At 59.0% G+C, this 21796-nt stretch overlaps 2 protein-coding genes across 10 annotated transcripts; one reads left to right on the top strand and one right to left on the bottom strand.

Annotated features, from left to right (window-relative positions):
- Positions 1–11: 11 nt before the first annotated feature.
- On the bottom strand, positions 12–14086 carry FLII (FLII actin remodeling protein). Of its 2 annotated transcripts, none has more exons than XM_049874727.1 (30): positions 13154–14086; positions 11462–11572; positions 11072–11143; positions 10125–10205; positions 9712–9797; positions 9394–9555; positions 8914–9017; positions 8406–8581; positions 8164–8321; positions 7382–7466; positions 6500–6647; positions 6215–6351; positions 5811–6023; positions 5410–5589; positions 4698–4780; positions 4493–4567; positions 4182–4265; positions 3853–4024; positions 3224–3328; positions 2950–3141; positions 2389–2577; positions 2111–2250; positions 1802–2036; positions 1516–1670; positions 1344–1404; positions 1109–1237; positions 925–1031; positions 711–816; positions 560–625; positions 12–470 (listed from the first exon to the last, which is right to left on the bottom strand). In XM_049874727.1, exons 1-30 carry the CDS (start codon positions 13214–13216, stop codon positions 336–338), a joined length of 3810 nt encoding a protein of 1269 aa, XP_049730684.1. In that variant the 5' UTR covers positions 13217–14086; the 3' UTR covers positions 12–335. The 2 variants fall into 2 exon arrangements, with proteins under 2 accessions (XP_049730684.1, XP_049730685.1); XM_049874728.1 differs by having other exon boundaries at positions 6215–6348.
- A 234-nt stretch (positions 14087–14320) lies between these two features.
- MIEF2 (mitochondrial elongation factor 2) lies at positions 14321–19613 on the top strand. 8 transcript variants are annotated; one of them, XM_049874719.1, is made up of 5 exons: positions 14321–14480; positions 15704–15876; positions 16181–16360; positions 16566–16749; positions 17287–19613. In XM_049874719.1, exons 2-5 carry the CDS (start codon positions 15853–15855, stop codon positions 18432–18434), a joined length of 1536 nt encoding a protein of 511 aa, XP_049730676.1. In that variant the 5' UTR covers positions 14321–14480; positions 15704–15852; the 3' UTR covers positions 18435–19613. The 8 variants fall into 8 exon arrangements, with proteins under 8 accessions (XP_049730676.1, XP_049730679.1, XP_049730678.1 ...); XM_049874722.1 differs by having other exon boundaries at positions 15583–15876; XM_049874721.1 differs by having other exon boundaries at positions 15543–15876.
- The last annotated feature ends 2183 nt before the right edge of the window (positions 19614–21796 follow it).

The following is a 21796-nucleotide window of genomic DNA, read 5'->3' as shown; positions in this document are numbered from 1 at the left end:
TATTGAAAATAAAAGCATTTAATATCTCTTCAAGGGCAACATTCGCTTTACTGCTGGTAGGGGAAGGGCTTCACACACCTGCTCACAGTGGGAGGAGCCCCATTTCCCAGACCTCTGAGGGCACCTGTCAGGTCACCCCACAGGTACTGCTAGGGGCTGGGCACTGGGTTGGCTACGCAGGGACAGTCACCAGTGCACATTCTGTTCTAGCAGGTGGTAGGCAGAAGGCCCCTTTCTCTTCCTCACCCAGGAAGTGGTGGGCAGAGGCCCCCTTCCTCTTCTTCACCCAGAGCTTGGAGTGGTGATGGAGCACTGCGAGGAGTAGGGGGACTGCCCTAGGCCAGGTCCTTCCGGAAGGTGCTCCAGGCGTGAAAGCAGCGGGTGAAGGCATGCTGCTCGTTGCCCTTGCGGACCAGGCGCAGACGGCGGGGCTGTTCCTGCTCTTTGGAGCGCAGGTGCTGGATGTACACCTGGAGAGAAGGGGGAGGTGTGGACCCTGCGCCACAGGGCTTCTTACGGGCTGGCCGGCCCACCTCGGCCCACCCTCTACGCAGCTCACCTGACAGGCCTTCAGACTCAGCTTGATTTCCACCTGGCTTGTCTGGGTCCCCACCCACATGTAGACCTGCGGGGACAGTGGGGGAATGGAGGGTGGTCCTGAGGAACAGGTGCCCCCCCTTCTGGCCTCCTTGAATGGGCAGGGATCTCACCTCTTGGCCATTGTCTAGTAGCATGATGTCATCATCTGCCAAGTCATCTTGGCAAAAGTCTGAGCATTTTTCAGTCACTGCAAAGAAGCCCTTCTCGTTGGAGCACCTGGGGGCCAAGGGCGTCAGGGTGAGGCTGAGGGTCACAAGCAGCAGAGCCAGGACTTGGGAGAGGCCAGGGAGGACAGGTGGTTTGAAAGGTCAGCCCTGGCCTCACCGGAAGAGCCGAGTGTGCTTCATGTACTCCGCATCCTCGTCATAAGGCTTCTGTGCCCCGAGGCCCACCCAGAAGAAGTTCTCAGGCTCCTCGCCTTCGTTGATGACCTGTAGGGACCAAGTCAGTTCAGCCCTGAACCCTGCCCACCCACCTGCCCGCCCACCCACCTGCCCACCGTGGGCACCTGCTTGCTGTAGGACGTGTCAAACATGGTGTTGAGGATATCCTCCGCCAGCTTGGCCTCATCGGGGTCTGAGGCCCGACCCACCCACGCGTACACGATGCCCTGGTTGTCCTCACTCTCAAAGGGAACCTGGGGAGTGTGCAGGGGTTTGGGTCGGCTCCAGTGTGTAGGCCAGTACCTTGGCCATAGCCCAGCACCTTGGCTGCTGCCCTAGCTCCTGCTCACAAGAGCCCACCTTGAGGATGAAACAGAACTCCGAGTTGAGGAGGCTGGAATCTGTGCTGATCTGGATGCACCTGGCAAAGGAGTCAGCAGGGGGTCAGGGGATCTTGCATCTCCCACTGCCTCTGGGCCTGCTTGATGACCACCCCACCCACCCCGTCCACCGCCCCCCCCAGCCCAGGCACCGGGTGCAGAGGGCGCTGCCGTTAGTGCGGATCTGGTAGAGGCTGGGCTGCAGAGTGCCCCGGGCCACCTTCCTCTTGCCTCTGTGGATGATGAATTTTCTCTTGAAATGGGACAGGAATTTCGGGTTCTCCTGCTGCTGTGTCATGCGCACCACCTGGGGGGAGGTGTCAGGGCAGCACCTATGTATGACATCCTCTCCCTGCCGCCCCCAGGTCTGAGTCCCACAACCTTCACACATTATGCGAAATGCACCAAGATGGGGCGTGGTGGGGTGGGCTGGCGCACCTCCAGCTTGCCGGGGAAGAGGCTCTCGAACTTCTTCTGCAAGCTGAAGGTGAAGGTGAGCCAGCCCATGTTGGAGGCCTCGCGGCCTTGCCAGAAGTAGACAACACACTGGAAGTCCTCCTCTGGCTGCTTCTCCTCCACCACGGCCTCTTCACCACCTTTGCTGTCTGCCCTGGCCTTCTCCTCCTCCTCCTCGTCCTTCTTCTCCTCCTCATACTCCACTGGCACCCAGTACCTGTGGGGTCAGAGAGGTGAGCAGGGGCCCAAGCTCCAGGAGCACCCACTCCCGGCAGAGTCCCAGGGCAGCACCTGCAGAGAAAGACATAGCAGTCCTGGGTGTGGAAGTGGCCGAACTCCTCCTCGGGCAGCCGTGCGAACTTCTTGCCCTCCAGCACAAAGCCCTCCATGCCATCTAGGTCCTCGTTCCATTCTTCCATGAGCTGCTCTGCCTACATGAGACCCCACACGTGGGCGGTGGGTGCCTGTGCGCTCCCCTCCTCAGCCCCTAGGCCCCGTCCTGCGGCCCACCCAACACCTCTGCAGGCCCCACCTCCCACAACAGGCCCCGCCCCTCTGTCCAGCCCCACCTCGACCAGTGCCATGGGTGGCTGCCGTGGCAGGAAGAGCGCAGTGAGGTCCGCCTTCATCTGGTCTTTCTTCTCCACATCGCGCTTCACCTTGCCGGCCAGGCCCTGGCCTTGCAGCACGGCCTCCGCATTGCGGGTATAATCCACCGTCAGCACATCATCCCAATTCTTGAACTTGGCCTTGAACACCTGCCAGTGGAGAGGAAACATGAACTGTGGTGGTGGGCTCACTGTTCAGGCTGGGGTCTTAGGAGGTGGGGCCGAGGTGAGAGGTGCGGTGTCCTGGGAGGTTGCATGACTAAGGAAGCTGAGAGGGAAGCCTTGGGTCAGAGCTAGGGATGGGTCTTTAGTGTGAGGCAGGGCCCCGTGGCAGGGTGTTTGTGAGGGGCAGGCATCTGGGTGGGAAGTGAGCAGGGCAGGCTGGGGAAAGGACAGGGCCTGGATAGCAGCTGGTAGAGGTGGGCGAGGCTGGGGCCTGACTAGGAAGGTCAGCCCAAGAGTGTGTCAAGGGGGGAAGGGCGTGGCTCATGGGCATGGACCATATGGGTGGGCCTTGCGCACCTGGGCCTCGGTACCCTCCAGGGTGCGGCTGACTGCTGCGTGACGTGGCCGGTGCAACATTCCACACAGCTCCTGGCCCAGCTTGAGCGCAGCAGCCCGCACCAGGCGTGGGGACTTGCGGCCGAGCCAGATGAACACGTCTGACCAGCAGTCCAGGATGTACACACAGCGTGTGTCCAGCAGGCTCTGCAGCTGCAGGCAGAGGCTGGGGGTCAACGCCAGCCACCCATCAGGAGTGGACCCTCAGCCCGCACCCTCCTGCCTGCATTCTCACCAGTCGCATCCCGGGCATCAGCTCCACCCTTGGCCTGGTCTTGTGCTCTACTGAGAGTCTGTAGTTGATCTGTGGCAGTTCCAGGTAGCCCAGACCCAGGCCCACCTGGTGGGAGGAAGAGGTGGGCATGGCACCAGGCAGTCTGATCCAAGGAACATGAGCCCATCCATATAGCCAGCTGACCTGGAATCTAACCTTGCCTAGCAGTGTGGCTCAGGTCACAGCCGCTCCTCTCTGGACCTCAGTCTCCTCCCCTACCCCAGGGTCATTCTTTAAAGACGACCTAGCTTTTTTGCCACCTCTGATCCTCTAACATGACCCTCTCCTGCTCACAAGACCCCCATGGCCTCCTGTCACCCGCAGAATTAAGGGCAGATTCCAGGCCTGGAACCCAGGCACTTCTCTGCCTCCGTCTCCAGACACCTTCCCCTAAACATGCATCCTCATATTTCTCAGGGCCCTACCCACAGCCAGCTTCGAGGCCTTTGCTCAGACCCTGTCCACAGGGTGGCACCCTCGCTCCACCAAAGCCCGGGTGGAGCATACACAGCCAGCTCTGAGGTGCCTGCCATTCTCCCAGCATGGGGGGACTCAGGGCCAGGCCCCACCCCAGCTCCAACTCGACTCACCTTGTACAGCTTGGGTGAGGGTGGCCAGAAGTCGTCGGGCACATGCCTCTTGATCTCAGCGGGCTCCCCGCCCAGTGTCTCCCAGAACTCGGGAGGCTCCTGGCCCTGCACCAGCAGTGTGATTTCCGCCTTCCCTTTCCGCTCATTCTTGTTCATTTTCTCTGCGAACAGTCTGGGGAGGGGGTGCAGAGCCCCCAGTGAGGCCTGTTCCCCTTTTCAGCTGGCCTGGGCTGGTGGGGGAACGAGCTGAGCTTGGTCTGCTTCCTGGCGTATGGCGACTTTCCTATGCGCAAACACCCCAAATATCTGCGTGGTGGACAGTGTCATACCTGGCCTTGGTGGTGCTGCCCAGCGTGGCCTGGGCCCCCCGCCACACATAGATGTCCAGCCCTCGGTCCAGCAGGAAAACAAATCTGGACAGGAGAGGGCAGGAGGCAGTGAGTACTCCCTGCCCAAGCCCCTTAGCCCACCAGAGCCACCAGAATACTCCACCCCGGGGTCTCAGCTCCTGCTAAGTTCCATGGGCCACGGGACAGAAGGGGTTGCCTGAGGGCCTCTTATAGAAAGTCTCAAACTGTCCCCCCATGGCGGGGAGAAGGCTGAGGGTAAACCACCTCTACCTCGTACCATGGGGACTCACCTTGGGTCCAAGGAGGCCCCCTTGAGTGGCACAGGCTCCAACTTAATGTTCTTTTTCCCATACACGCGGTACATCCTGGGGCCAGGGTACAAACAGCTCAGCGTGGGCACCAATGGGCTGACCTGCCCAGCACCCCTCCTCCCCGCAGCTGAGTCCAGGCCAGTGTTACCCCACTCCCCACCCCACCTGCCGCCAGCACCCTCACCTAGTGACATAGTGCGTGTCCTCCACAGTGTAGAAACCACTGGCTGTCCCGCCCTCAATGTAGGAGATGTCGTGGTCAAACACCTGTTGGGGGGAGGCTGTGGTTCCTCACCATTGAGCTGTCCCCCCACCCCACCAAATACCACCTATCAGGAGGGGGCGAGTGTCTACAGGAGAATCAGGTGCTAAGACCACTGTCGATACACATAAATCTATACTGGAGTGTCTGAATGGACAGACACAGCATGTTTAGACACGCATGTGTGTACTGGTGTGTGGGAAAGTGCGAGCCTGGGGAAATCTGGCAGGGTGTCCCACACTAACGGGGGAGGTGGGTGACAGTGCTAATCCAACTTAGTAACCACATCGAAGACCGGGCTGCATGTCTTGCCCTTGGCCCCACCGCCTCAGCACCCCAGCGTGTGGCCCAGTCCCCAACTACTGTTGGTCTTGGCTTCCTGGCACGCTCTTGGCCATGCCTATTGGCCTGGCTTCCCAGCCTCCTTATCCTCACCCTGCTGACTCCAGCTCTGGGTCCCAGGCTCCTCACCTTTGGCCTCACTCCTCTTCCCAACCTCCCTATTGGTCTTTGTGTTCCCGCTCATCACCCCTGCCACTGGCACATTTGGTTTCAGTTTCCCAGTCCCCCTGCCCAGGCCCCCTGGCCCCACCTCCAGTCCCGCCCCCCACGGCCGTTGTCTGTGGGCGAGTACCTGCAGGAACTCCTCACTCTCATCGCCCATCTCCTCCCGCACTGTGCGGCACTCAGCACCCAGGTAGTTGCGCAGGTTGACCGCGTGGATGGCCGAGCAAGCCTTCTTGTCCAGGGTGGACTCCCCACCGATCCAGTAGTAGATCTCCCAGTTCAGGGAGCCGCTGTCGTCCAGAAAGGTCTGAGGATGGGCAGTGCCATGTCAGCCCTCACCTGGGCCGTCCTGGCACCCAGCCCACCTGAGAGGCTGCTGCCGATGGGACTCCACTGGCCCACCTGCCTCCCTGCCTTGGCAAAGCCTTAACCTCCAACTATGGAACTGGGGGGTTCTGGACCACCTAAGACAGGGCACTCCGGGCGAGAGGCCTGGTGCCCAGGCCCCGCAGTGTGCCCAGCCCTCACCTTGAGCACAATGTAGCAGTCGGCCTCATAGAACCTGCCATGGAGGGCCTCCTCTACCAGCACAGGAACGAAGTTCTCAATCTGCCAGATGGTCAGGCCGGGCAGCTGGCCCACGTCCTCCGTGAAGAACTCGGAGTAGTCGAGCCGTGGCTTCTCCAGGCCCTGGTCCCAGCGCCGTACCTTCCCACCAGGGCCTGGGGCATCTGCACTCTCCTGGGGGCACAGTGACAATGAGAAGCTTTGCTCTGCGGCCACTCAGATGGGTCTCTACTTGCCGCCCACCCCAGGGCCTTTGCACAGTCATTCTCTCAGCCCAGGGCACTCTCTCCCTCAGCCCGGGCCACAGTCTCTCTCAAGCAGAGGCCAGCACTACTTGTCCCGCCCCAGCCCCTGGCCTGGCTTACCTCCTGCTTTTTATTTTTCTCCTGAGCCACATCTGACATGCCCTTCAACACCTGCTTGGCCTGGTCATCCTGGGCAGAGTCCTTGCGCCTCCGCAGCCGCATCTTCCGAGCCAGAGGGTCCTTGGGTCCACTCCCTGCTTAGGGGAGGGGCAAGCAGCTAAGACCTGACCGACCCCACCCCCTTGGGCATCCACCCAACCAAGGGCCAACCTTATCCCTCAGGGCCCAGATCCCACCCACTTTACAGACAGAACATGAGGCCAGGTTAGGCCTTTCCTCACTCACCAGCTGCTGCTGCAGCCACCGTAGCAGGGGAGGCACCTGCCAGCCGCAGCTGATTCTGCAGTGAGAAGTCGATGTTGTACCACTCAGCGGCGCGGTCAGCAGGCTTGGGTGGCATGACCAGGCTGGGGTTTTCCCGCACATCCAGGACCTGCCTCATGTGGAGAGCAGAGGCAGCCTGTGAGTCACACCTCCCGGCCACCCCAAACCTGGTTTCCTGCTTTTGTCTGCCAGGGCCGAGAGGCTGGGGCCAGGGCCTGGGTCCTCATCCCAGCACTGTGGCCAACCTTCTTGTGAAACGGGACCTCACAGGCTGGTTGTATCGTGTCACATACACAGGGACATGGCTTGCCCTCTCCCAAAGGCACCAGATGGGGGTAAGGCCTGGGTGTGAAGCCCTTACAGGCCGCATCAGGCTTGGGAAGGAAAGGTGTGCCTTACTGCCAGGCTCCAGGGAGTGCCTCCCCCTTGAACTCTGGGGCTCCCCTCCATTCTGCAACACCTGCTCCCCCAAGAGAGCTAACACTCGTTGCTGTAACAGCCCGTCCCTACCCACAGTGTTCCTTCTTTCCCTTTCTGAGGAGGATAGGATGGGAATTATCACGCCCATGTCACAGATGAGGAACTGAGGCCCAGAGAATGCCATGACTTGTCCAAGGCCACAATCCATGGCAACCTCAAGCAAGAAAGGTTGATGATCCGTACTCTGCCCCTCCCTTGCCCCAGTTCACTCCAAACCCAGGGTACGCGGCACACCTTCCGGGGGTCTAAGTGAAGTCCCTCTAGCCTCAAGGTGCACCCCTTCGCTCACATCTGAGTATCTGTCTACCTCTGCCCCGACCCCCCCTCTCCACTCTCAGCACCCGGCCCAGGTCTGCCCTGGACCTCAATCTCTGTCAGGAAGTGGATGGCCTCCGGGAGGGTCACCAGGCGGTTCTTGTTCAGAACGAGTTTCCTCAGCTTAGTGCATCTGTGAGGACAAGACCAGGAGGCAGGGCCTCAGAGGGATGGTGGGGGTGTGGACAAGGACACTGCCAGTCCTGGGGAGGGAAAGCAGGTAGGGCCAAGGCAACTGGGGAGGGAAGGCAGGGAGGGCCGAAGGCAACTGAACAACTGGGCCCCGTTAAGAAAGCAGCGGGTTTTAAATGCTAGAAAAGGTCGGAGAAGCTGGAACTGCTGGAGCCAGAGTCTTTTCATAGTTAAGTGACTGGCAAGTTAGCTTTGTGACTTCTGTGTGGGGACATTTACCAAAGCGGCCTTCTGCAAAATTAAGGGCTCCCCGGCTATGAACAAGGAGGCATGGAGAAAGCTGGGGTACAAGCAGCTCAGTTCTCTGCCTGTGGACCTGTCAGAGCCAGGAGGCCACACCAATGGGCTCTGCAGCCTCCAGGAAAGACAGAAGCAGTGCTGTGTTCCAAGCTCATGCGCGGCAGTGGGACTCTACTGGCGTCAGCCCCATCAGCGTGCTCCCAAAGCATGCTCTGAGAAACCCACTGGGAATTGCTGGCTTGGGCCTGCATGATTCATACCCACAAAGCCAGGCCAACCCATTCTCATTCCATATGATACATGAAGACCAGAGAGTGAGAAGTGGCCACAGTTCTGGCTTCTGCTGTGCTCTGAGTCCCCCTCCCGCCAGGCACACCCTGGCCCCAGCCTGGCCGCACCTGCAGAGGCTCTCAGGGATCAGCTCCAGGTTGTTGTTGGCGGCCATGAACTCCTCCAGACTGGCCAGCTTGCCGATGCCTGAGGGCAGCCCATCAAAATCCAGCTTGTTGGAGTTCAGGTACAGCTTCTTCAGCTTGGTCAGCTTGCAAATGGCTGACTGGAGGGGAGATGGGAGGGGGCAGGTGGTCAAGGCTGGCCCAGAGGTGTTCCCCTGCCACCCCCCCAAGGGTCCTACACGCACGGGCAATGAGGTCAGCTGGTTGCGGGACAGGTTCAAGGTCTCAATGTGTGTCCACTGGTCAATGCACAGGGACAGCTCTGTGATCTGGTTGCTGCTGAGGTTGAGGCGGCGCAGGCTGGGCAGGGTGTACAGGCACTCAGGCACACGGGCCAGGTCGTTGCAGGACAGGTCCACGTCTGCGGGAGCGAAGGGTGGGCATCAGCCAGGTCTACACAGCAGGTTCTAGGGCAGCCAAAACTAGTTTGAACCCAGCTCTGCCCTACAGGCTATCTAGCCGTAGGTAAGTGACTCTGAGCCTTGGTTTCTCCATCTGTGGTGGGGGTTAATGAGCACAAGGTCTAGACGTAAAACACATGCGTGACTAGTCATCTCCATAACGACAGAAAGAATAATAGCACGGCTGGTATCCTTTTCCCTCTGGGCAACGCTTGGAGAAGGGCTCTGTCCCCCACTTCATAAGAAGCTCAGGATGCCCAGAGGAGGCTGGCCACCAGGGACGTCACCGGACCTGCGAGGTTGCTCAGGCCCTCCAGGCTGGTGGGGAGGTTGCTCGGGGTGCGCTGTGTGTTCCGCAGGTGCAGCGTCTGCAGGGCCAGCATAGCCGGCAGCTGTCTACAGAGGCAGGAGGGGAGGATGGTCAGGGCCCAAGTGCAGGGCCACATCTGGGGGGAAGGAGAGTGGGGTCCAAGCCCAGAGGCGTAGGGCAAGGCCTCTCCTGGGAGGGCAGGTATGTGGCCATCTGGGCGGCCAAGGGAGGTTGCGGGCAGCGTCAGATGCACAGACAGGAGGGCAAGATGATATTTAGGAAGTAGGGTACAGTCCTACCCAGGAGGGACTGGGTGTGGCTAGGTCTAAAAGGGGAAGGGCCAGAGCTTCTGGGAGGTTAAGGCTACAGGGGAGTATCCTTGAGGGGGCAGGGCCAAATCTAGCAGTCACTGAGAGGTACGGCCTGGGGTAAGGTGCCTGTCTGAGGGCTGGGAGCACAGACCGCAGCTGTGCGTGCAGCAGCGGGTTCCCATTGAGCACTAGCGTCTGCAGCTGCACCAGACGGCGCATCTGCGGAGGTAAGCTCTCCAGGCGGTTCTCGCTGAGGTCCAGGTACAGCAGGTCTGTGAGGTTGATGAAGAGCTGATTGGGGATGGTGTCGATGCTGCAGCCGGAGGGAGGGAGGAAGAGAGAGAGAGGGAGGCAGGCAGGGGCTGCCTGAGTTGGCCCGACATCCACATCCAGGCCCACCTGGCTGTTGCATTGTTGTGGCCTGGGCCTCCCTCCCCCACCCTGATCTCCCACCCAGTGCGACAAGCACCTGTTGTGGCTGAGATTCAGCACCAGCATGTTCTTGGCATTCTCCAGCTCCCGCGGGCACTCCGTCAGCTGGTTGTAGCTCAAGTCCTGGGTGGGAGGGGCAAGCCCTGGTGAGGGATGTTGGGGGCTGGGCCTACCCAGCCAGGTCTCTGCCAGGTCCTGGGAATCAGGAGGAGCACTGAGTGGGGAATGACTAAATTAAAGCGAGACAATGGGGACCCTGGATGAAGAGTGCTTGAGTTAGACATCTGTCTCCATGAGGGGCCTCTGGCAAGGCATTGCCCACTCTGAGCCTCAGTTTCCCCATCTATAAAAGGGGTTAGCAATGGTCCCTGGGGACTATAGATGGGGGGGTGGATGGGGACTGAAGGGTCAGGGCCTGAGGAGGGGCCAGGTGGATGGATAACCACTGACCAGGACTGAGAGGTCATCCAGCTTGAAGATGTCATCAGGTACTCCAGAATTCTTCAGGCTGTTGGCTCGAGCCACAATGGCCTGGGAATAAACCATGACTCCTGGCTTCTGCCCCCAGGAAGAAGCAAACAGGTCTCCTCCAGGAAGCCCACCAGAAGTCAGGCCTGAGTGCTCTCACACCTCTGAGCCTTTTGCTTATACAGTCCCTCCACCAGGTGGGCTCTTCCTAGCTTTCTGGTAAACTCCTATCACACCTGAAAGCCCAGCTCAAATGTGTCCCAGAGCCCAGCACAGGGACCACCCTGACTATCTCTCTCTCCCAGCTGAACTCCATCCAATCCCAGCTCTAATACTGCCTGTATATGCCACCTTGGGTGGGTGACTTGGTCTCCATGAGTAAGTCTCCTATCTGTGAAACAGGTTGTTGTTGTTGTTCTCAGGTGCTGCTGAGTCAATTTCAACTCAAAGTGACCCCATGTGACAAAACAGAACTGCCCGATAGGGTTTTCTAGGCTGTAATCTTTATGGGAGCAGGTTGTCAGGTCTATCTCTCAGAGCCACTGTGTCGGTTCAAACCACCAACTTTTTGGTTAGCAGCAGAGTGCTTAACTGTTACATCACCAAGGCTTCTTATAAATTAGGTAACAGCTAGGATTACATGAAAAAATCTACAAAGCAGAACAGTACTCGACCTGTGTTGACTATCACTGCTGTAGTTTTATTTGTTGCCCAAAGTAGATGCGGTTTTCAACTTTTTAACATTTTCCCCATGGAATTTTAATTCACGTGGTTTACTTTACACAGGGCATCGTTTTGTCTTCTTCCCTTTACACGTATGTACGGGGGTCGCACAGATGCTGGCCCGGCCTGAGGTCTGATCCTGCCCTCCCTCTTCTGGCAGGACGCCACCCCACCCCAAGGCTGGTGGCCTCCCTGCCCGCACTCACCCGCAGCGATGGCAGGCTGGACAGCTCCCCGTGAAGCGTGGTCAGGTTGTTGTGGCTCACAGACAAGTGCTCCTGGGGCCGGTCAGAATAGCAGGAGCTTAGTGGGATGGGTGGGATGGCTAGAGGATCCTCATCCACCACCATAACCTTGTTCCATCCAGAAGGGCCTTCTGCTACGTAGGCCCAGTCCACCTCTGCTGTTTCCCTCCCTCATAGGCCCGATTTCTTCTTGCACAGCTCCTGGGACAGGGTACTCACTCCCTCTCTGCCAGCTCTGATAATAGCTGTCAGAATGGTCTTTCTCTGTGTCGGCTGCTCTCGGCATAGCCTCTGCTTGCCTGGTCCAGTCTCATCCCCACAGACCCTCCCTGTCCACCTGGAGCTCCTTACCAGCTTCTGCAAGGCAGCCAGCTCCTCCGGCAGGTAGCAGAGGCCAGTGCGGTTCAGCTTCAGCCATCGCAGGCTGGTCATAGCCTTGACATTCTCAGGGAAGTAGCCACCCTGAGGTGGGACAATATCATGGTGGGGTGGGCTGGGAGAAGGGAGCACCCCTTCTGGTGCCTCAGTTCCACCACCCTCTGCGGCTCCCACTGCTCAAGGGAGCCTCTGGGGACCAACAGAGCCACCTCTCGCCAGCTGTGCAATCTTGGACAAGTCACTTCGCCACTCTTGTGTGTTGATTTCCTTACCCATCAAATGGAGCTAATAAAAGCCTCCATGTGACAAGTGTTCTGAGGAGGGACTAATTATTAGGTTGGCCCCAAATCTAGCTCTCCCACTAGACTCTGAGGCCTGGGAGGGCCAGGAGAGAACAGGCTTGTTGCAGGTGACAGCCCCAGCACCCAGCCCAGGGCCTGGTCAGCATATGTACCAGCTTTGTGTCAGCATGGGCTAAATTCCTTCGCCAGCATTCCAGGCCTGGCTGCAAGGCCCTGTCTATGCCTCCAATGCCATCAACCCCCAGGTCCAATTCCCACTGTGCCAGGGCCCAACTCCACATCCCACACAGGCTCATTCATTCATTCATTGGTTTATTCACTCCCCCAACACAAAGTGGAGGGATCTGGGGTGGCTGGTGTGCCCCTCAGCATTCCTGGCCCTGTGACAGGGTTGTGGCAGTACATGCCTTCATTGCCCATTGCTGGCATCTCCTTCCCACTAGGACCACATTCTCTGCTGGTGACTCAGAGAGGAGACCCCTGGTGAGAAGGGTGGAGATGGGGACAGAAAGTAGTGGGGTGGCCACCTGTGCACCAGGTAGGATAAACACAGGAGGAGCCTGCCTCCTTGGCCTCAGCTCTGGCTGACTCCTGACCCCAGCCAAAGCCTGGGCCAGGAATCTTGCAGCCCCAGGCCAGCTCGAACCTGTGCTGACCTCCTGCCACCGTTTCTCTCTGGGCACAGACTCTCTAGAATCACCTCCTCTTCCCCACAACTGGCTGGGGTTCCTTGATCCCCTCCTCTACCATTCCAGCAGCTGCTCACTGAGGCCCCACCCCCCGGGGGGGCGACAGATCAGACAACCCCACCCAGGACCTGGCACACCTGCCTGACACTCTCCATACCCGTTAATCCTCACGACCTTCCCAGGCCTCTGAGAGTTGTGCTGTTAAGTCCCCCGTCTGGATGGGCGGCTCTAAGAGGGGAAGCGACTTTCCCAAGACCACACAGGATGGGGTGGCAGTGGCGGGGACAAAGCAGTGACGGCGGGCTCCAGCCCCGCCCCGGGCAGCCCGGGCGTGAGTCAGGGCCTTACTTGGGTGTGTGGCCTCAGAAGGGCGGGGGTGGAAGCTGGGGAGGTGGCTGGGCGGGGCCCAGACCCGGAATGGGGCCCGAGGAGGGGCTCCTAGATGGATCCCCCTTCTCTCAGCCTCAGGCCCTGGAGTGACTCCGGACGTGAGCGTCGCCCGCCCCTCCCGGTCTCGGCGTGCCCGGCCGGGCCCGCGCGGAGGCCTGGGGTCGGGCTCTGGCAGGGCGCAGGGAGCCCCATCCCGGCCACAGGCGGGTCCGCGGCGGGCGGGCAGGAAGCGCGGGCCGGCGGGCCGAGCGCGGCAGGCGGCGCAGGGGCCCACCGCGGCTCACCTTGAAGTCGTTGCCGCTGAGGTCCACGCCTCGCACGAACGGCAGCACCCCAGTGGCCTCCATGGCGCCGCAGTCGCAGCGGTCGGCAGCGCAGAGGGCGGACCGGGCGGATGGAGGGCGGACCTATAGCTGTGCCGGGCGGGCCCCGCCCCCTTAACCCGCCGGCGCCTGCCGGAAAACCGTGCCGGGCCCTCGGCGGGAGCGCTGACAACCTTGGTGGGGCCGGAGGGGAGGGTGTCAGGGCCCCGCAGGGCCAGGCACTGACCCCCGTGCTGCTGCAGTGACCCTGGGAGACAGACAGTCTGGACCCAGGCCTGGGGGCGCTAGGCCCGGCATGGCCGACGGGGTTACTAAGTCTCGCCCTCGGGTGTAGAGCTCTGGGCAGGCCCCAAGGCCTGCTTCCGGCTTCAGATTCCTCATCTATAAAACGCTTCCCCAGCAAATCCACGCGTAGCTCCCCGCATACAGCAGGGCTCAATAAGTGGCGCGTCATTACTGCTCCTTCTGATACTCAACACCCACCTCGCTGGTCATTTATTTGCTTACTCGCCCCACCCCCACGCCCAACGCAGGCTCCAGAAGGGAGGCTTCCATCTTTGTCCATCTAGTTCACGAGGTCTCACAAATAAAAGCCGAGAGATTTCACAGCTGTTATTGGGAGAGTCCCGTGTTCCCATTTCACAGAAGAGAAAACTGAGGCCCAGGTGAAGAAACGGCCTATGTGAGTTCACACAGGGCAGGTGGCAGGGATGTGCTGTCTTGCCACACTGTGCCTGGTGGGCCAACAGGTAATGTCCATGAGGTCATCAAGGCCCACTCCAAGGGCGACCTAAGGAGATCATATGAAAGGGGGTCTGGCTGCAGCCTACGGGCCAGGCCCAGAACGAACGCGGCCCGGATGGCTTTCTCCACACCGGATGCTCCCAGCGCAAGCAAAAACCGCGTCACTACGGACCTCCACGGTGGCTGCGCCGCACAGGAACACTGCTACTTCACCTCCCTGCGCGTGCTCGAAATGCAGTCCTGTACCTTTAAAGGACAACTGCGTTCGCTATGTCCCGCCCCCAGGGAGCGCGTCAGCGGCAAGGGGGCGTGGCAGGCTCGCTATTGGCTGAGCCGTTCAGTATTTTGGACCGTGAGCTGGAGCGCCGCGCACTCTGATTGGAGATACGGCCTGCTTTTCTGTGTGGCCCTGGAGGTGTTACAGTTTCCCGGGGTCTCGGCGTTCGGTGCCGGCTCCTCCAGGTTCCATCCTGAGCGGGGCGGGGCTCCGGGGCTTAGCGGTCCCTCTGCGCCCTCCGCTGCGTGTGCTGAAGCCGCGAAGCAGGTATGGCCGGAGCGCGGCGGACTGCCCGCTCACCCAGTCGGGTGTGGCCTCTGCTGGGACGCGGTCGGGGGCGTGGTCTGCGCGCATAGTAGGGAGCTGAGAAGGGCTCCGGCCAGAGTTCGAGTCTAGGTTCTGCCCTTACTCGAGGCTTTGCACCTTCCCAGGACCTCAGTTCCCCCAGGAGTCAGCGGGGCCGTAACTCAGGCGGCGGTGTCCCGAGCGCTGCCAGGGCCCGGCCGCAAAGAGTGGGGTCTTCCTCCCGGAGTTGAAAGGCTGCGGGTTGGAGCTGCGGGACTCCACCAGGGGCTAAGCTGACTTCCATTTTGACGGGTGGGAGAATTTAAAGCGCTTTGCAGAGTGGATTCCTGGCCCCCGTGTCACTGGCAGGCCTGTGACCTCCCCAGGCCCCAGAGCTCGCTTGTTCTCCCTATTTTTAGCTGGGGCTGTTGGGCAGGTGTCTGGGGCTGAGTCATGCCTGCTTTGGGCTTCAGCTGCTCCAGGCATCTTCTCACCCTGTGACCAAGCCCCAGGCACCCGCAGCAGGGCAGGGACGGCAGAAGTCCGTGGTGGCAGAGTTGGCTGTGACTCAGGGTCATCTGCCCCCTCCTCCTCAGACTGTTCTAACGGGACCCATCTTGCTTCTAAGCTTGCACCTTGGTCACCACCCCCCATCTGCTCTCCGGTTGGTGGGTAGGGCCTGAGGGCAGAAGTCCGCCTCCTACAACCTGAGACCATGGTGGGCCGCCCGGGAGAAACCTCTGTCTTCTCCTCCCACTTCCCCAGTACGCAGTCACACTTCCAGGTCTCTCACTTCTCCTTCCTTGCCCTGCTTGTGCCCTTTGACAGTTAAGGAGACAGGCAGGGCCCTCAGGCCGTGATCTTTCTTTGTTGTTTGGCTTCTGCAGCTCCCCATCCCTCTTGTCCCAAGCCTGAGAGGCCAGGAGAGCCCTCTGTCTGGAGAAATTAGGCCAGTCCTCTGGGGGCTTCACATTTGGAGCTGCCTCAGTTTCTGCCTCCTGGAAGCGGGGCCTTCAGACTTGACCTGCACTTGCCCGTTTGCAGGCAGGACTCTGCCAGCCTGGGCCATTTCACTGTCTACCAGGGGCTGCCCTGCCAAGATCTGGGAGTTTAACTGTGGCCCCTGAGCTTCACGGATGTCTCCACCCAAGGTCTGGGAGTCTCAGACCTGGGACCTCAAGTCACTGGTCTTCTCTGGGCCTCAGTACACAGAGTGGATTGGAGATCGGAGAGCTGCTGTGCTGGCCCCACTTGGGAACCTCGGGAAGAGGCAGCCTCAGACTGGCCATCTGGAGGGAGGACTGATCCGACTCTGGGGTGGTTAGGAGGCTGAAGGCTTTGCTGGTGTGGGTCCATGTCCACATCCCCCACTGTGTGTGTAAGTCAGGGTGGCCATGACAACTACTCTCCTCACAGGTGTTTGGTAGTGTCCTGGGAGGTGGGTGGGTGGAGGATGGGCCTCCTCTGACCTGCCACAGGCCTGAGGGTCTCTCTGTGATCTCTCCTTTACAGAGGGCGGGTTGTTTGCAGGTTTTGGGGAGGGGGCTTGGGCAGCTCCCCCATCTCCTCCCGAGAAACTATGCGAATGGCTTTTCTCCTGAGAAATTCCCAGGAAGCTCTCCTCGTGGGCTCGACTCAGCAACCTGGCCTAGTGGCTGCCATTCCCTGCCCCTCCTGCCCAGGTGAGCCTGGCTTCCCACTCCTACAGGCTGACCATGGCGGAGTTCTCTCAGAAGCGAGGGAAGCGACAAGATGATGCTGTGCTGGGCAGTGCCGTGGACTTCCTGCTGGCCAATGCCCGCCTGGTGTTGGGCGTGGGCGCGGCTGCTGCGCTGGGCATTGCCACTCTGGCTGTGAAGCGGGTAAGGGTGGCAGGGTCACCCTTGGGCTCACAGGAATATACAGGGCTGTGCAGGGCCTGGGGCCTGGGCACCTCCCCTTCCCCTTCACGACCTGGTTTGCTGTGTCCCTGGGCTTGCTGTGTCCCTGGGCTTGCTGTGCCCTTGGGCTTTGTTCACCTGCAACTGCCCAGGCCTCAGATGCTCTGATGTGTTGCTCTGCCTGCAGCTCATTGACAAAGCCACCAGCCCAAGGGACGAGGAGGATGAAACCAAGGGCAATACCACTTGCCTGGAGGATGGCTGGAAGGAGCTGAGCCTGCTCAAGGCCATGCCGCGTCCCCAGCCCCAGCCCCCACCTGCTGCCCTGAGCCAGCCTGTGTCCACCCCAGCCCTCTCACCCACTGTCCCAGGTGAGTGGCACCCACCTGACATGGGTGGGCCCCGCTCTGGTCGCCACATCTGGGAGATGCAGCATGAACAGGGTCCTTGAGTTCAGCCCAGGCTCCACCACTGACTCCTGTGCCACCCCAGGCAAGTGGCTACCCCTCTCCCCAGCATAGAAGGGGTCGTTTTTCTCTTCCCACTTGTTGGTACCAGAGTGAGGCAGCAGTGTTATGGTGGGGGCATGGGAACCTGGGGGAAGCCTCAGATGGAGAAACCAAGGCCCAGAGAGGGCAGGACTTGTCCAAGGGAGAGGCCAGAGCCCAAACTCCCTGATTTTGCAGGAAGATGTCTTAACTATAGGGCAAAGGTGTTCGGAGCTGGGAACAATGAGAGCTTGTTATCGAGCACTCACTAGACATGAGGGCCTTGCTGTTGTCCCCACTTCACAGGTGAGCAAAATGAGGCCGAGGTGTCATGCAGCTAGCGACTGGGTGGAGGCCCCTTTACACATCTGCCCCATCGAGGCTGTGCTGATACATTTCCCTGACCCCTTGGCTCTGCAGAGGGGCCTGGAGACAGTGGTTCCCGAACGCCACCTCAGCACAGCTCCCCAGCACCGTTGTGCCTGACCTTCCAGGAGAAGCTGCTGGCATTCGAGCGGGAGCACGTGGTCATCCCAGCAGTCGATGTGGCTGTGGCCCAGCAGCTGGCTTGCGATGTCAGCCTCGAGCTTCAGGCCTTCCTGCGGAGCAAGTTCCTAGAACTGCCCTTTGGGGCCCTGGAGCCTGGTGGGCCACTCTTTGATGGGCTGCAGGCCAGTGGCACTGACCCTGTGCGCCTCCTGGTGCCACTTCGACTGGAGCCAGAACTGTGGGGCCTGGTGCCGGGGGCTGACACTGTGGCTCAGGATGCTCGCTGCTGGGCTGTGCGCCGGACCCAGCTGGAGTTTCGGCCCCGTGGGAGCAGCCCCTGGGACCGCTTCCTGGTGGGCGGCTACCTGTGTGCCCAGCTCCTGCTGGAGCTGCTCCACAAGGCGCTGGCCACCTCCGTCAACTGGCCGGCCATCAGCAGCCTTCTTGGGTGCCTGGTACAGCCCAGTGTGACCTCTGAGGAGCTGCTGCTCGAGGTGCGCCAGGAGCACTTGGAGCTCACTATTGCTGTGCTTCCTGCTGTGGTCGGCACCGTTGCCAATGACCACGTCCTCCTGGCCTGGCCCCTAGAGGGACTGGCCGGGAACCTCTGGCTGCAGGACTTCTACCAGGCTGAGGCCGCCAGGCTGCGGGCCCTGGATGACCGAGATGCCGGCACCCGTCAGCGGCTTCTGCGGCTGCTGTGTAGTATCTGCTGCCGTCATCCTGTCCTGGGGCGGCTGGGCCGGGGCCACCTCACCCAGGTGGTTCTGCGCCTGGGGGAAGAAGAGGAGGACTGGGCCGAGACAGCCCTGGGGTCGCGCTTCCTGCAAGCCCTGGAGGAGCTCATTGGAAGCCTCGAGCAGGCCAGCCTGCTGTGCCACTTCAACCCCAGTGTGAACCTCTTTGGCGACCTGTGTGAGGAGGAGATTAACAGCATTGGCTATGCGCTGTACAGCGGCCTGCAGGCCCCCGAGTGGCTGCTCTGGGGCGGTGTGGCCAGCCCAGGCCCTGATGCTGGTGCACTGTGCACACCTCCTTCTCAGGGTTTCAGAGAGTACTTTTCTCTTGCATTCAGCTAGAATAAAAGGGGGCACGTTTCCTAAGCACATGGGCATGACAGGTGCTCAGTTGCCTGGACCCACCCAGAGAGCTTGGATTGCTGTCACCTGTGCTCAAGCTGGGCTGCCTCTTTGCAGCGTGGACTGACAGCCTCTCATCTCTGCCCCCCTTGGGCTCTGTCATCACCAGCAACGAACCCACTGATGGAATGTGGCTTCTGCCACCCAGCTGGGGTGGAAGGTCAGCTCCATTTTTTCTACCGAGGGATCTAGCACTTCCTGGGATGCAGCTTCAAGGCATCTTGGGGCTTTCTGGTGCCGCTTTTGTCATGTGTTTGTTCTTTTGACCAGGGGCTACGCCTGGTGCTCCTGGAATACAGTTTTTGGCTTTGAAGTGTGGTGTTTTTCCAGTCTCTGTGTGTGTTGTTCTCATAAGCTGTAGCTCTAGAGCCATGCTTGGGAGCGGGATATCACCTCTCCTATCGGGGAAGACGCCTTTTCCCTCGACTGGGCCGGCTTTCTCCTTGGGCAGGTGAGGCCGCCGGAGAGCCCTGTCCTCACTGGGAGGGCTGAGGGACTTGGTGCTGGTTCCCTTGTCCTGAGCCCAGGAGGCTCCGCTGTAGCTGCTGCTCACCTGGCTGGACAGCAGGGGCCAGATGTGTGGGCCAGCTAGCTGCGTCCCCGAGTGAGTGGCTCTCAGCTGATGTCTGTTCTGACTTAGGAGCCTGCCACCTTGGAGCCTGGCAGAGAGGGGGTGGGGGAGCTGCAGGAGGGAGAGCCTGCCTTCCTGCCCAGGTGCTTCCGTGTCTCTCCAAAGCCCTTCTTGCGAAACAAAGCTGTGTCTCAAAGACTGTGAACCAGAATAAAAGAACAGTCCTTGCATACGTGTGGGTCATGTGCTGGTGAGGTGCAGGTAGCACTGCCATACAGAGCCGTGTAGAGTTTTCTGGAAGCCCTGTGGCTCGCCCTGGCAGCCTGACCAGAGGGTTTGGAGTCAGCAGGGAGGTGGTAGGGTTTCACTAGAAAAGTAGGTGGGATGTTTGGAGTGGGAATACTAGAAGATTCCCTTGGTATGCTGACTTCCTGGATCCCTGCTGTGCCCACTAGCTTTCTGGGACAGGGAGCTGCTTCCCAAGCCCTCTGGCCACTTGCAGTCACCTTTCAGGGGAAGGCGATTTCTCCATGTCTCTGCCCTTCCTTGGACAGGTGAGAGAAGCAGGTGTGAAGCAAGTACATCACAATATTCCTGCGGGAGCCCAACGAGCTCACCTCTGTCACCATGGATGACAGAGGAGGCCTGTCATGGCTACAGAGAGCCTGGGGTGGACCTGGGACCATGTGTCCACATGGTGTGGCCACCACAGGTGTGTCATTTCCATTCCTGCTTCTCTTTTCTTCCCCATCCCCTTGTCTTCTCAGAGGTGACTTCTTCCCCCTTCTGGCTGGGACTCGAGGGTGAACAGAGAAGGGGGAGCAGGGTCCGAGTCCTCGCTCATTCGAGGGGCTATCACCCCTCTGGGAGGTGCAGCTGTGTTGGAAGGCAGTATGTGTGCTGCCCCTGGAGGAGCTGAGACAGGCTTGCTGACTCTGTGGCCGAGGGTCAAAGGGGCACTCTGGCCTTGGTAAGCAGAAAGCTTTAAGCAGCTCTAGTGGCGGTAGAGGGCTGGCTAGGGCCTGTGGTGTTCTCCTTGGTACAAATGGGGCCTTCAACCTTCTTTGGAGGGTTTGGAGTGAAGTGCTAGGCATCAGGGCTCACCAGTGCCGAGGCAGAGTGTGTGGCTTGGTGCTCTCCCACTTGACCAGCTTCACCCTGAGGCCTGGAAACTGCCAGTCCCGTGGCCCATCAGAAGACTGGTGGGCCTGGTGGCGGCAATGCCAGTCTGAGCTCTGATGGAGGATGGGGTATTCAGTTTAGAGCCCACCTGAGGCAGTCTGTTCTGCAGAGGCCACTTGCTTTGGGAGGCTCTGAATTCCCCCATGTACACGGGTTTCAGTAAGAAAGAACCAGGACAGAAAGAGTTTGGGCCATAGTTTTCATCTCCATGTAGTATTCTAAGTTTTATAAACTCGGCGTGTTTCGTATTAACTTTACTGAATCCATGCCAGTGAAGGCTGTTAGGCTTAAATTAAAAGGGAGAAAAAAGTGTTTGTGGCTGCGTCACCTATCCAAGGCGAACATCCGCAACTTCAGTTTCTCGCTGTTTTGCCAGAACCCTAGCAGGCTCTCTGGTGGCGCTGGCCCAGGACGATGCCAACCCATCTGTCCAGGCCAGGGCTTAAATGCCTTAATATTGGTATCTTCAGCTGTGTTGGCAAAAACAGGCATGCCAACTCCTTTTTGTAGCTTTACCAAGTGAGCCAAAGACGGTTCTGATGACTCATGGTAAAGCAGTAATTCTACCTGCTCAGGGTAAAAGGACTGCCTAGTGCAAATACAAACAAAAGTAAGACACACTGGAAAATAAGAAACTTATTAAAAAATGTTACCCACAGATCCCCTACCCTAACACAACTCAAGAATAAATCTCACCATATCACGTCCTTTTTGTAAATTAGTTTATAGGCACTTCTCTTCAAAAAATCAAAAACCAAACCTGTTGCCGCTGAGTCGATTCCAACTCATAGCGACCCTACAGGACAGAGTAGAACTGCCCCGTAGAGTTTCCAAGGAGCGCCTGGTGGATCTGAATTGCTGACCTTTTGGTTAGCAGCTGTAGTATTTAGCCACTATGCCACCAGGGTTTCCTTCAGAAATACTTAAAAAAAACCAAACCAGTTGTCATTGAGTCAGTTTCGACCCATGGTGACCCAGTGTGGTCAGAGAACCGTGTTTCATGGGGTTTCAATGGCTAATTTTTACGAAGTAGATCTCCAGGCCTTTCTTCCAAAGCACCTCTAGATGGACTTGAACTGCCAACCTTTCAGTTAGTAGCTTAGCGTGTTGGCCATTTGTACCACCCAGGGACTCCCAGGAATACTTACAAAGCTGCAAAATAGTCTATCAAATGAGTGTACCATTTTATTTCCCTAAAGCTGACCAGTCACGTTGTATTTCAGTTTTTGCTATTATTAAAAAAATACAAAGGGCTCTGAAGAAAGTCTCTGTGCACAGGAGCTTTCTCATTGGAAGAGATTCCTGGCAGTGGAATTACAGGTCGAAGCCTCCAAACATCCTTAAGACCCTGAACATGATCTTGCCAAACTGCATCTGAAAAGGACTTCAGTTAGCATGTTAAGTAACAAAGCCCCAGAGTATTGGCAGGAAATACAGCAAAACATTGAGAGGTCAGGGTTGGTGTACATAAACACCCCCACCAACTTCCATGGTTCTGTATTTTCCAAATTTCCTAAGATTTTAACTTTGGGATGGAAAAATGAAAGCC

This window comes from Elephas maximus, chromosome 2 (genome assembly GCF_024166365.1).
Source record: "Elephas maximus indicus isolate mEleMax1 chromosome 2, mEleMax1 primary haplotype, whole genome shotgun sequence".
Lineage (NCBI taxonomy): Eukaryota > Metazoa > Chordata > Mammalia > Proboscidea > Elephantidae > Elephas > Elephas maximus.
This window is presented reverse-complemented; position numbering and strand designations above follow the sequence as displayed.

Bases quoted from the DNA above. Each gene is read 5' to 3' on its own strand.
- MIEF2 (XM_049874719.1), top strand. From the start codon at position 15,853: ATGTCCACATCCCCCACTGTGTGT. The intron at 16,361-16,565 runs GTAAGGGTGGCA...CTCTGCCTGCAG, and splicing joins CCACTCTGGCTGTGAAGCGG to CTCATTGACAAAGCCACCAG. The intron at 16,750-17,286 runs GTGAGTGGCACC...TTGGCTCTGCAG, and splicing joins CCTCTCACCCACTGTCCCAG to AGGGGCCTGGAGACAGTGGT.
- FLII (XM_049874727.1), bottom strand. From the start codon at position 13,216: ATGGAGGCCACTGGGGTGCTGCCGTTCGTGCGAGGCGTGGACCTCAGC. The intron at 10,206-11,071 runs GTGAGTGCGGGC...GTTTATTCCCAG, and splicing joins CCAGCCTGCCATCGCTGCGG to GCCATTGTGGCTCGAGCCAA. The intron at 9,556-9,711 runs GTGCTTGTCGCA...CTCCGGCTGCAG, and splicing joins CTGAATCTCAGCCACAACAG to CATCGACACCATCCCCAATC.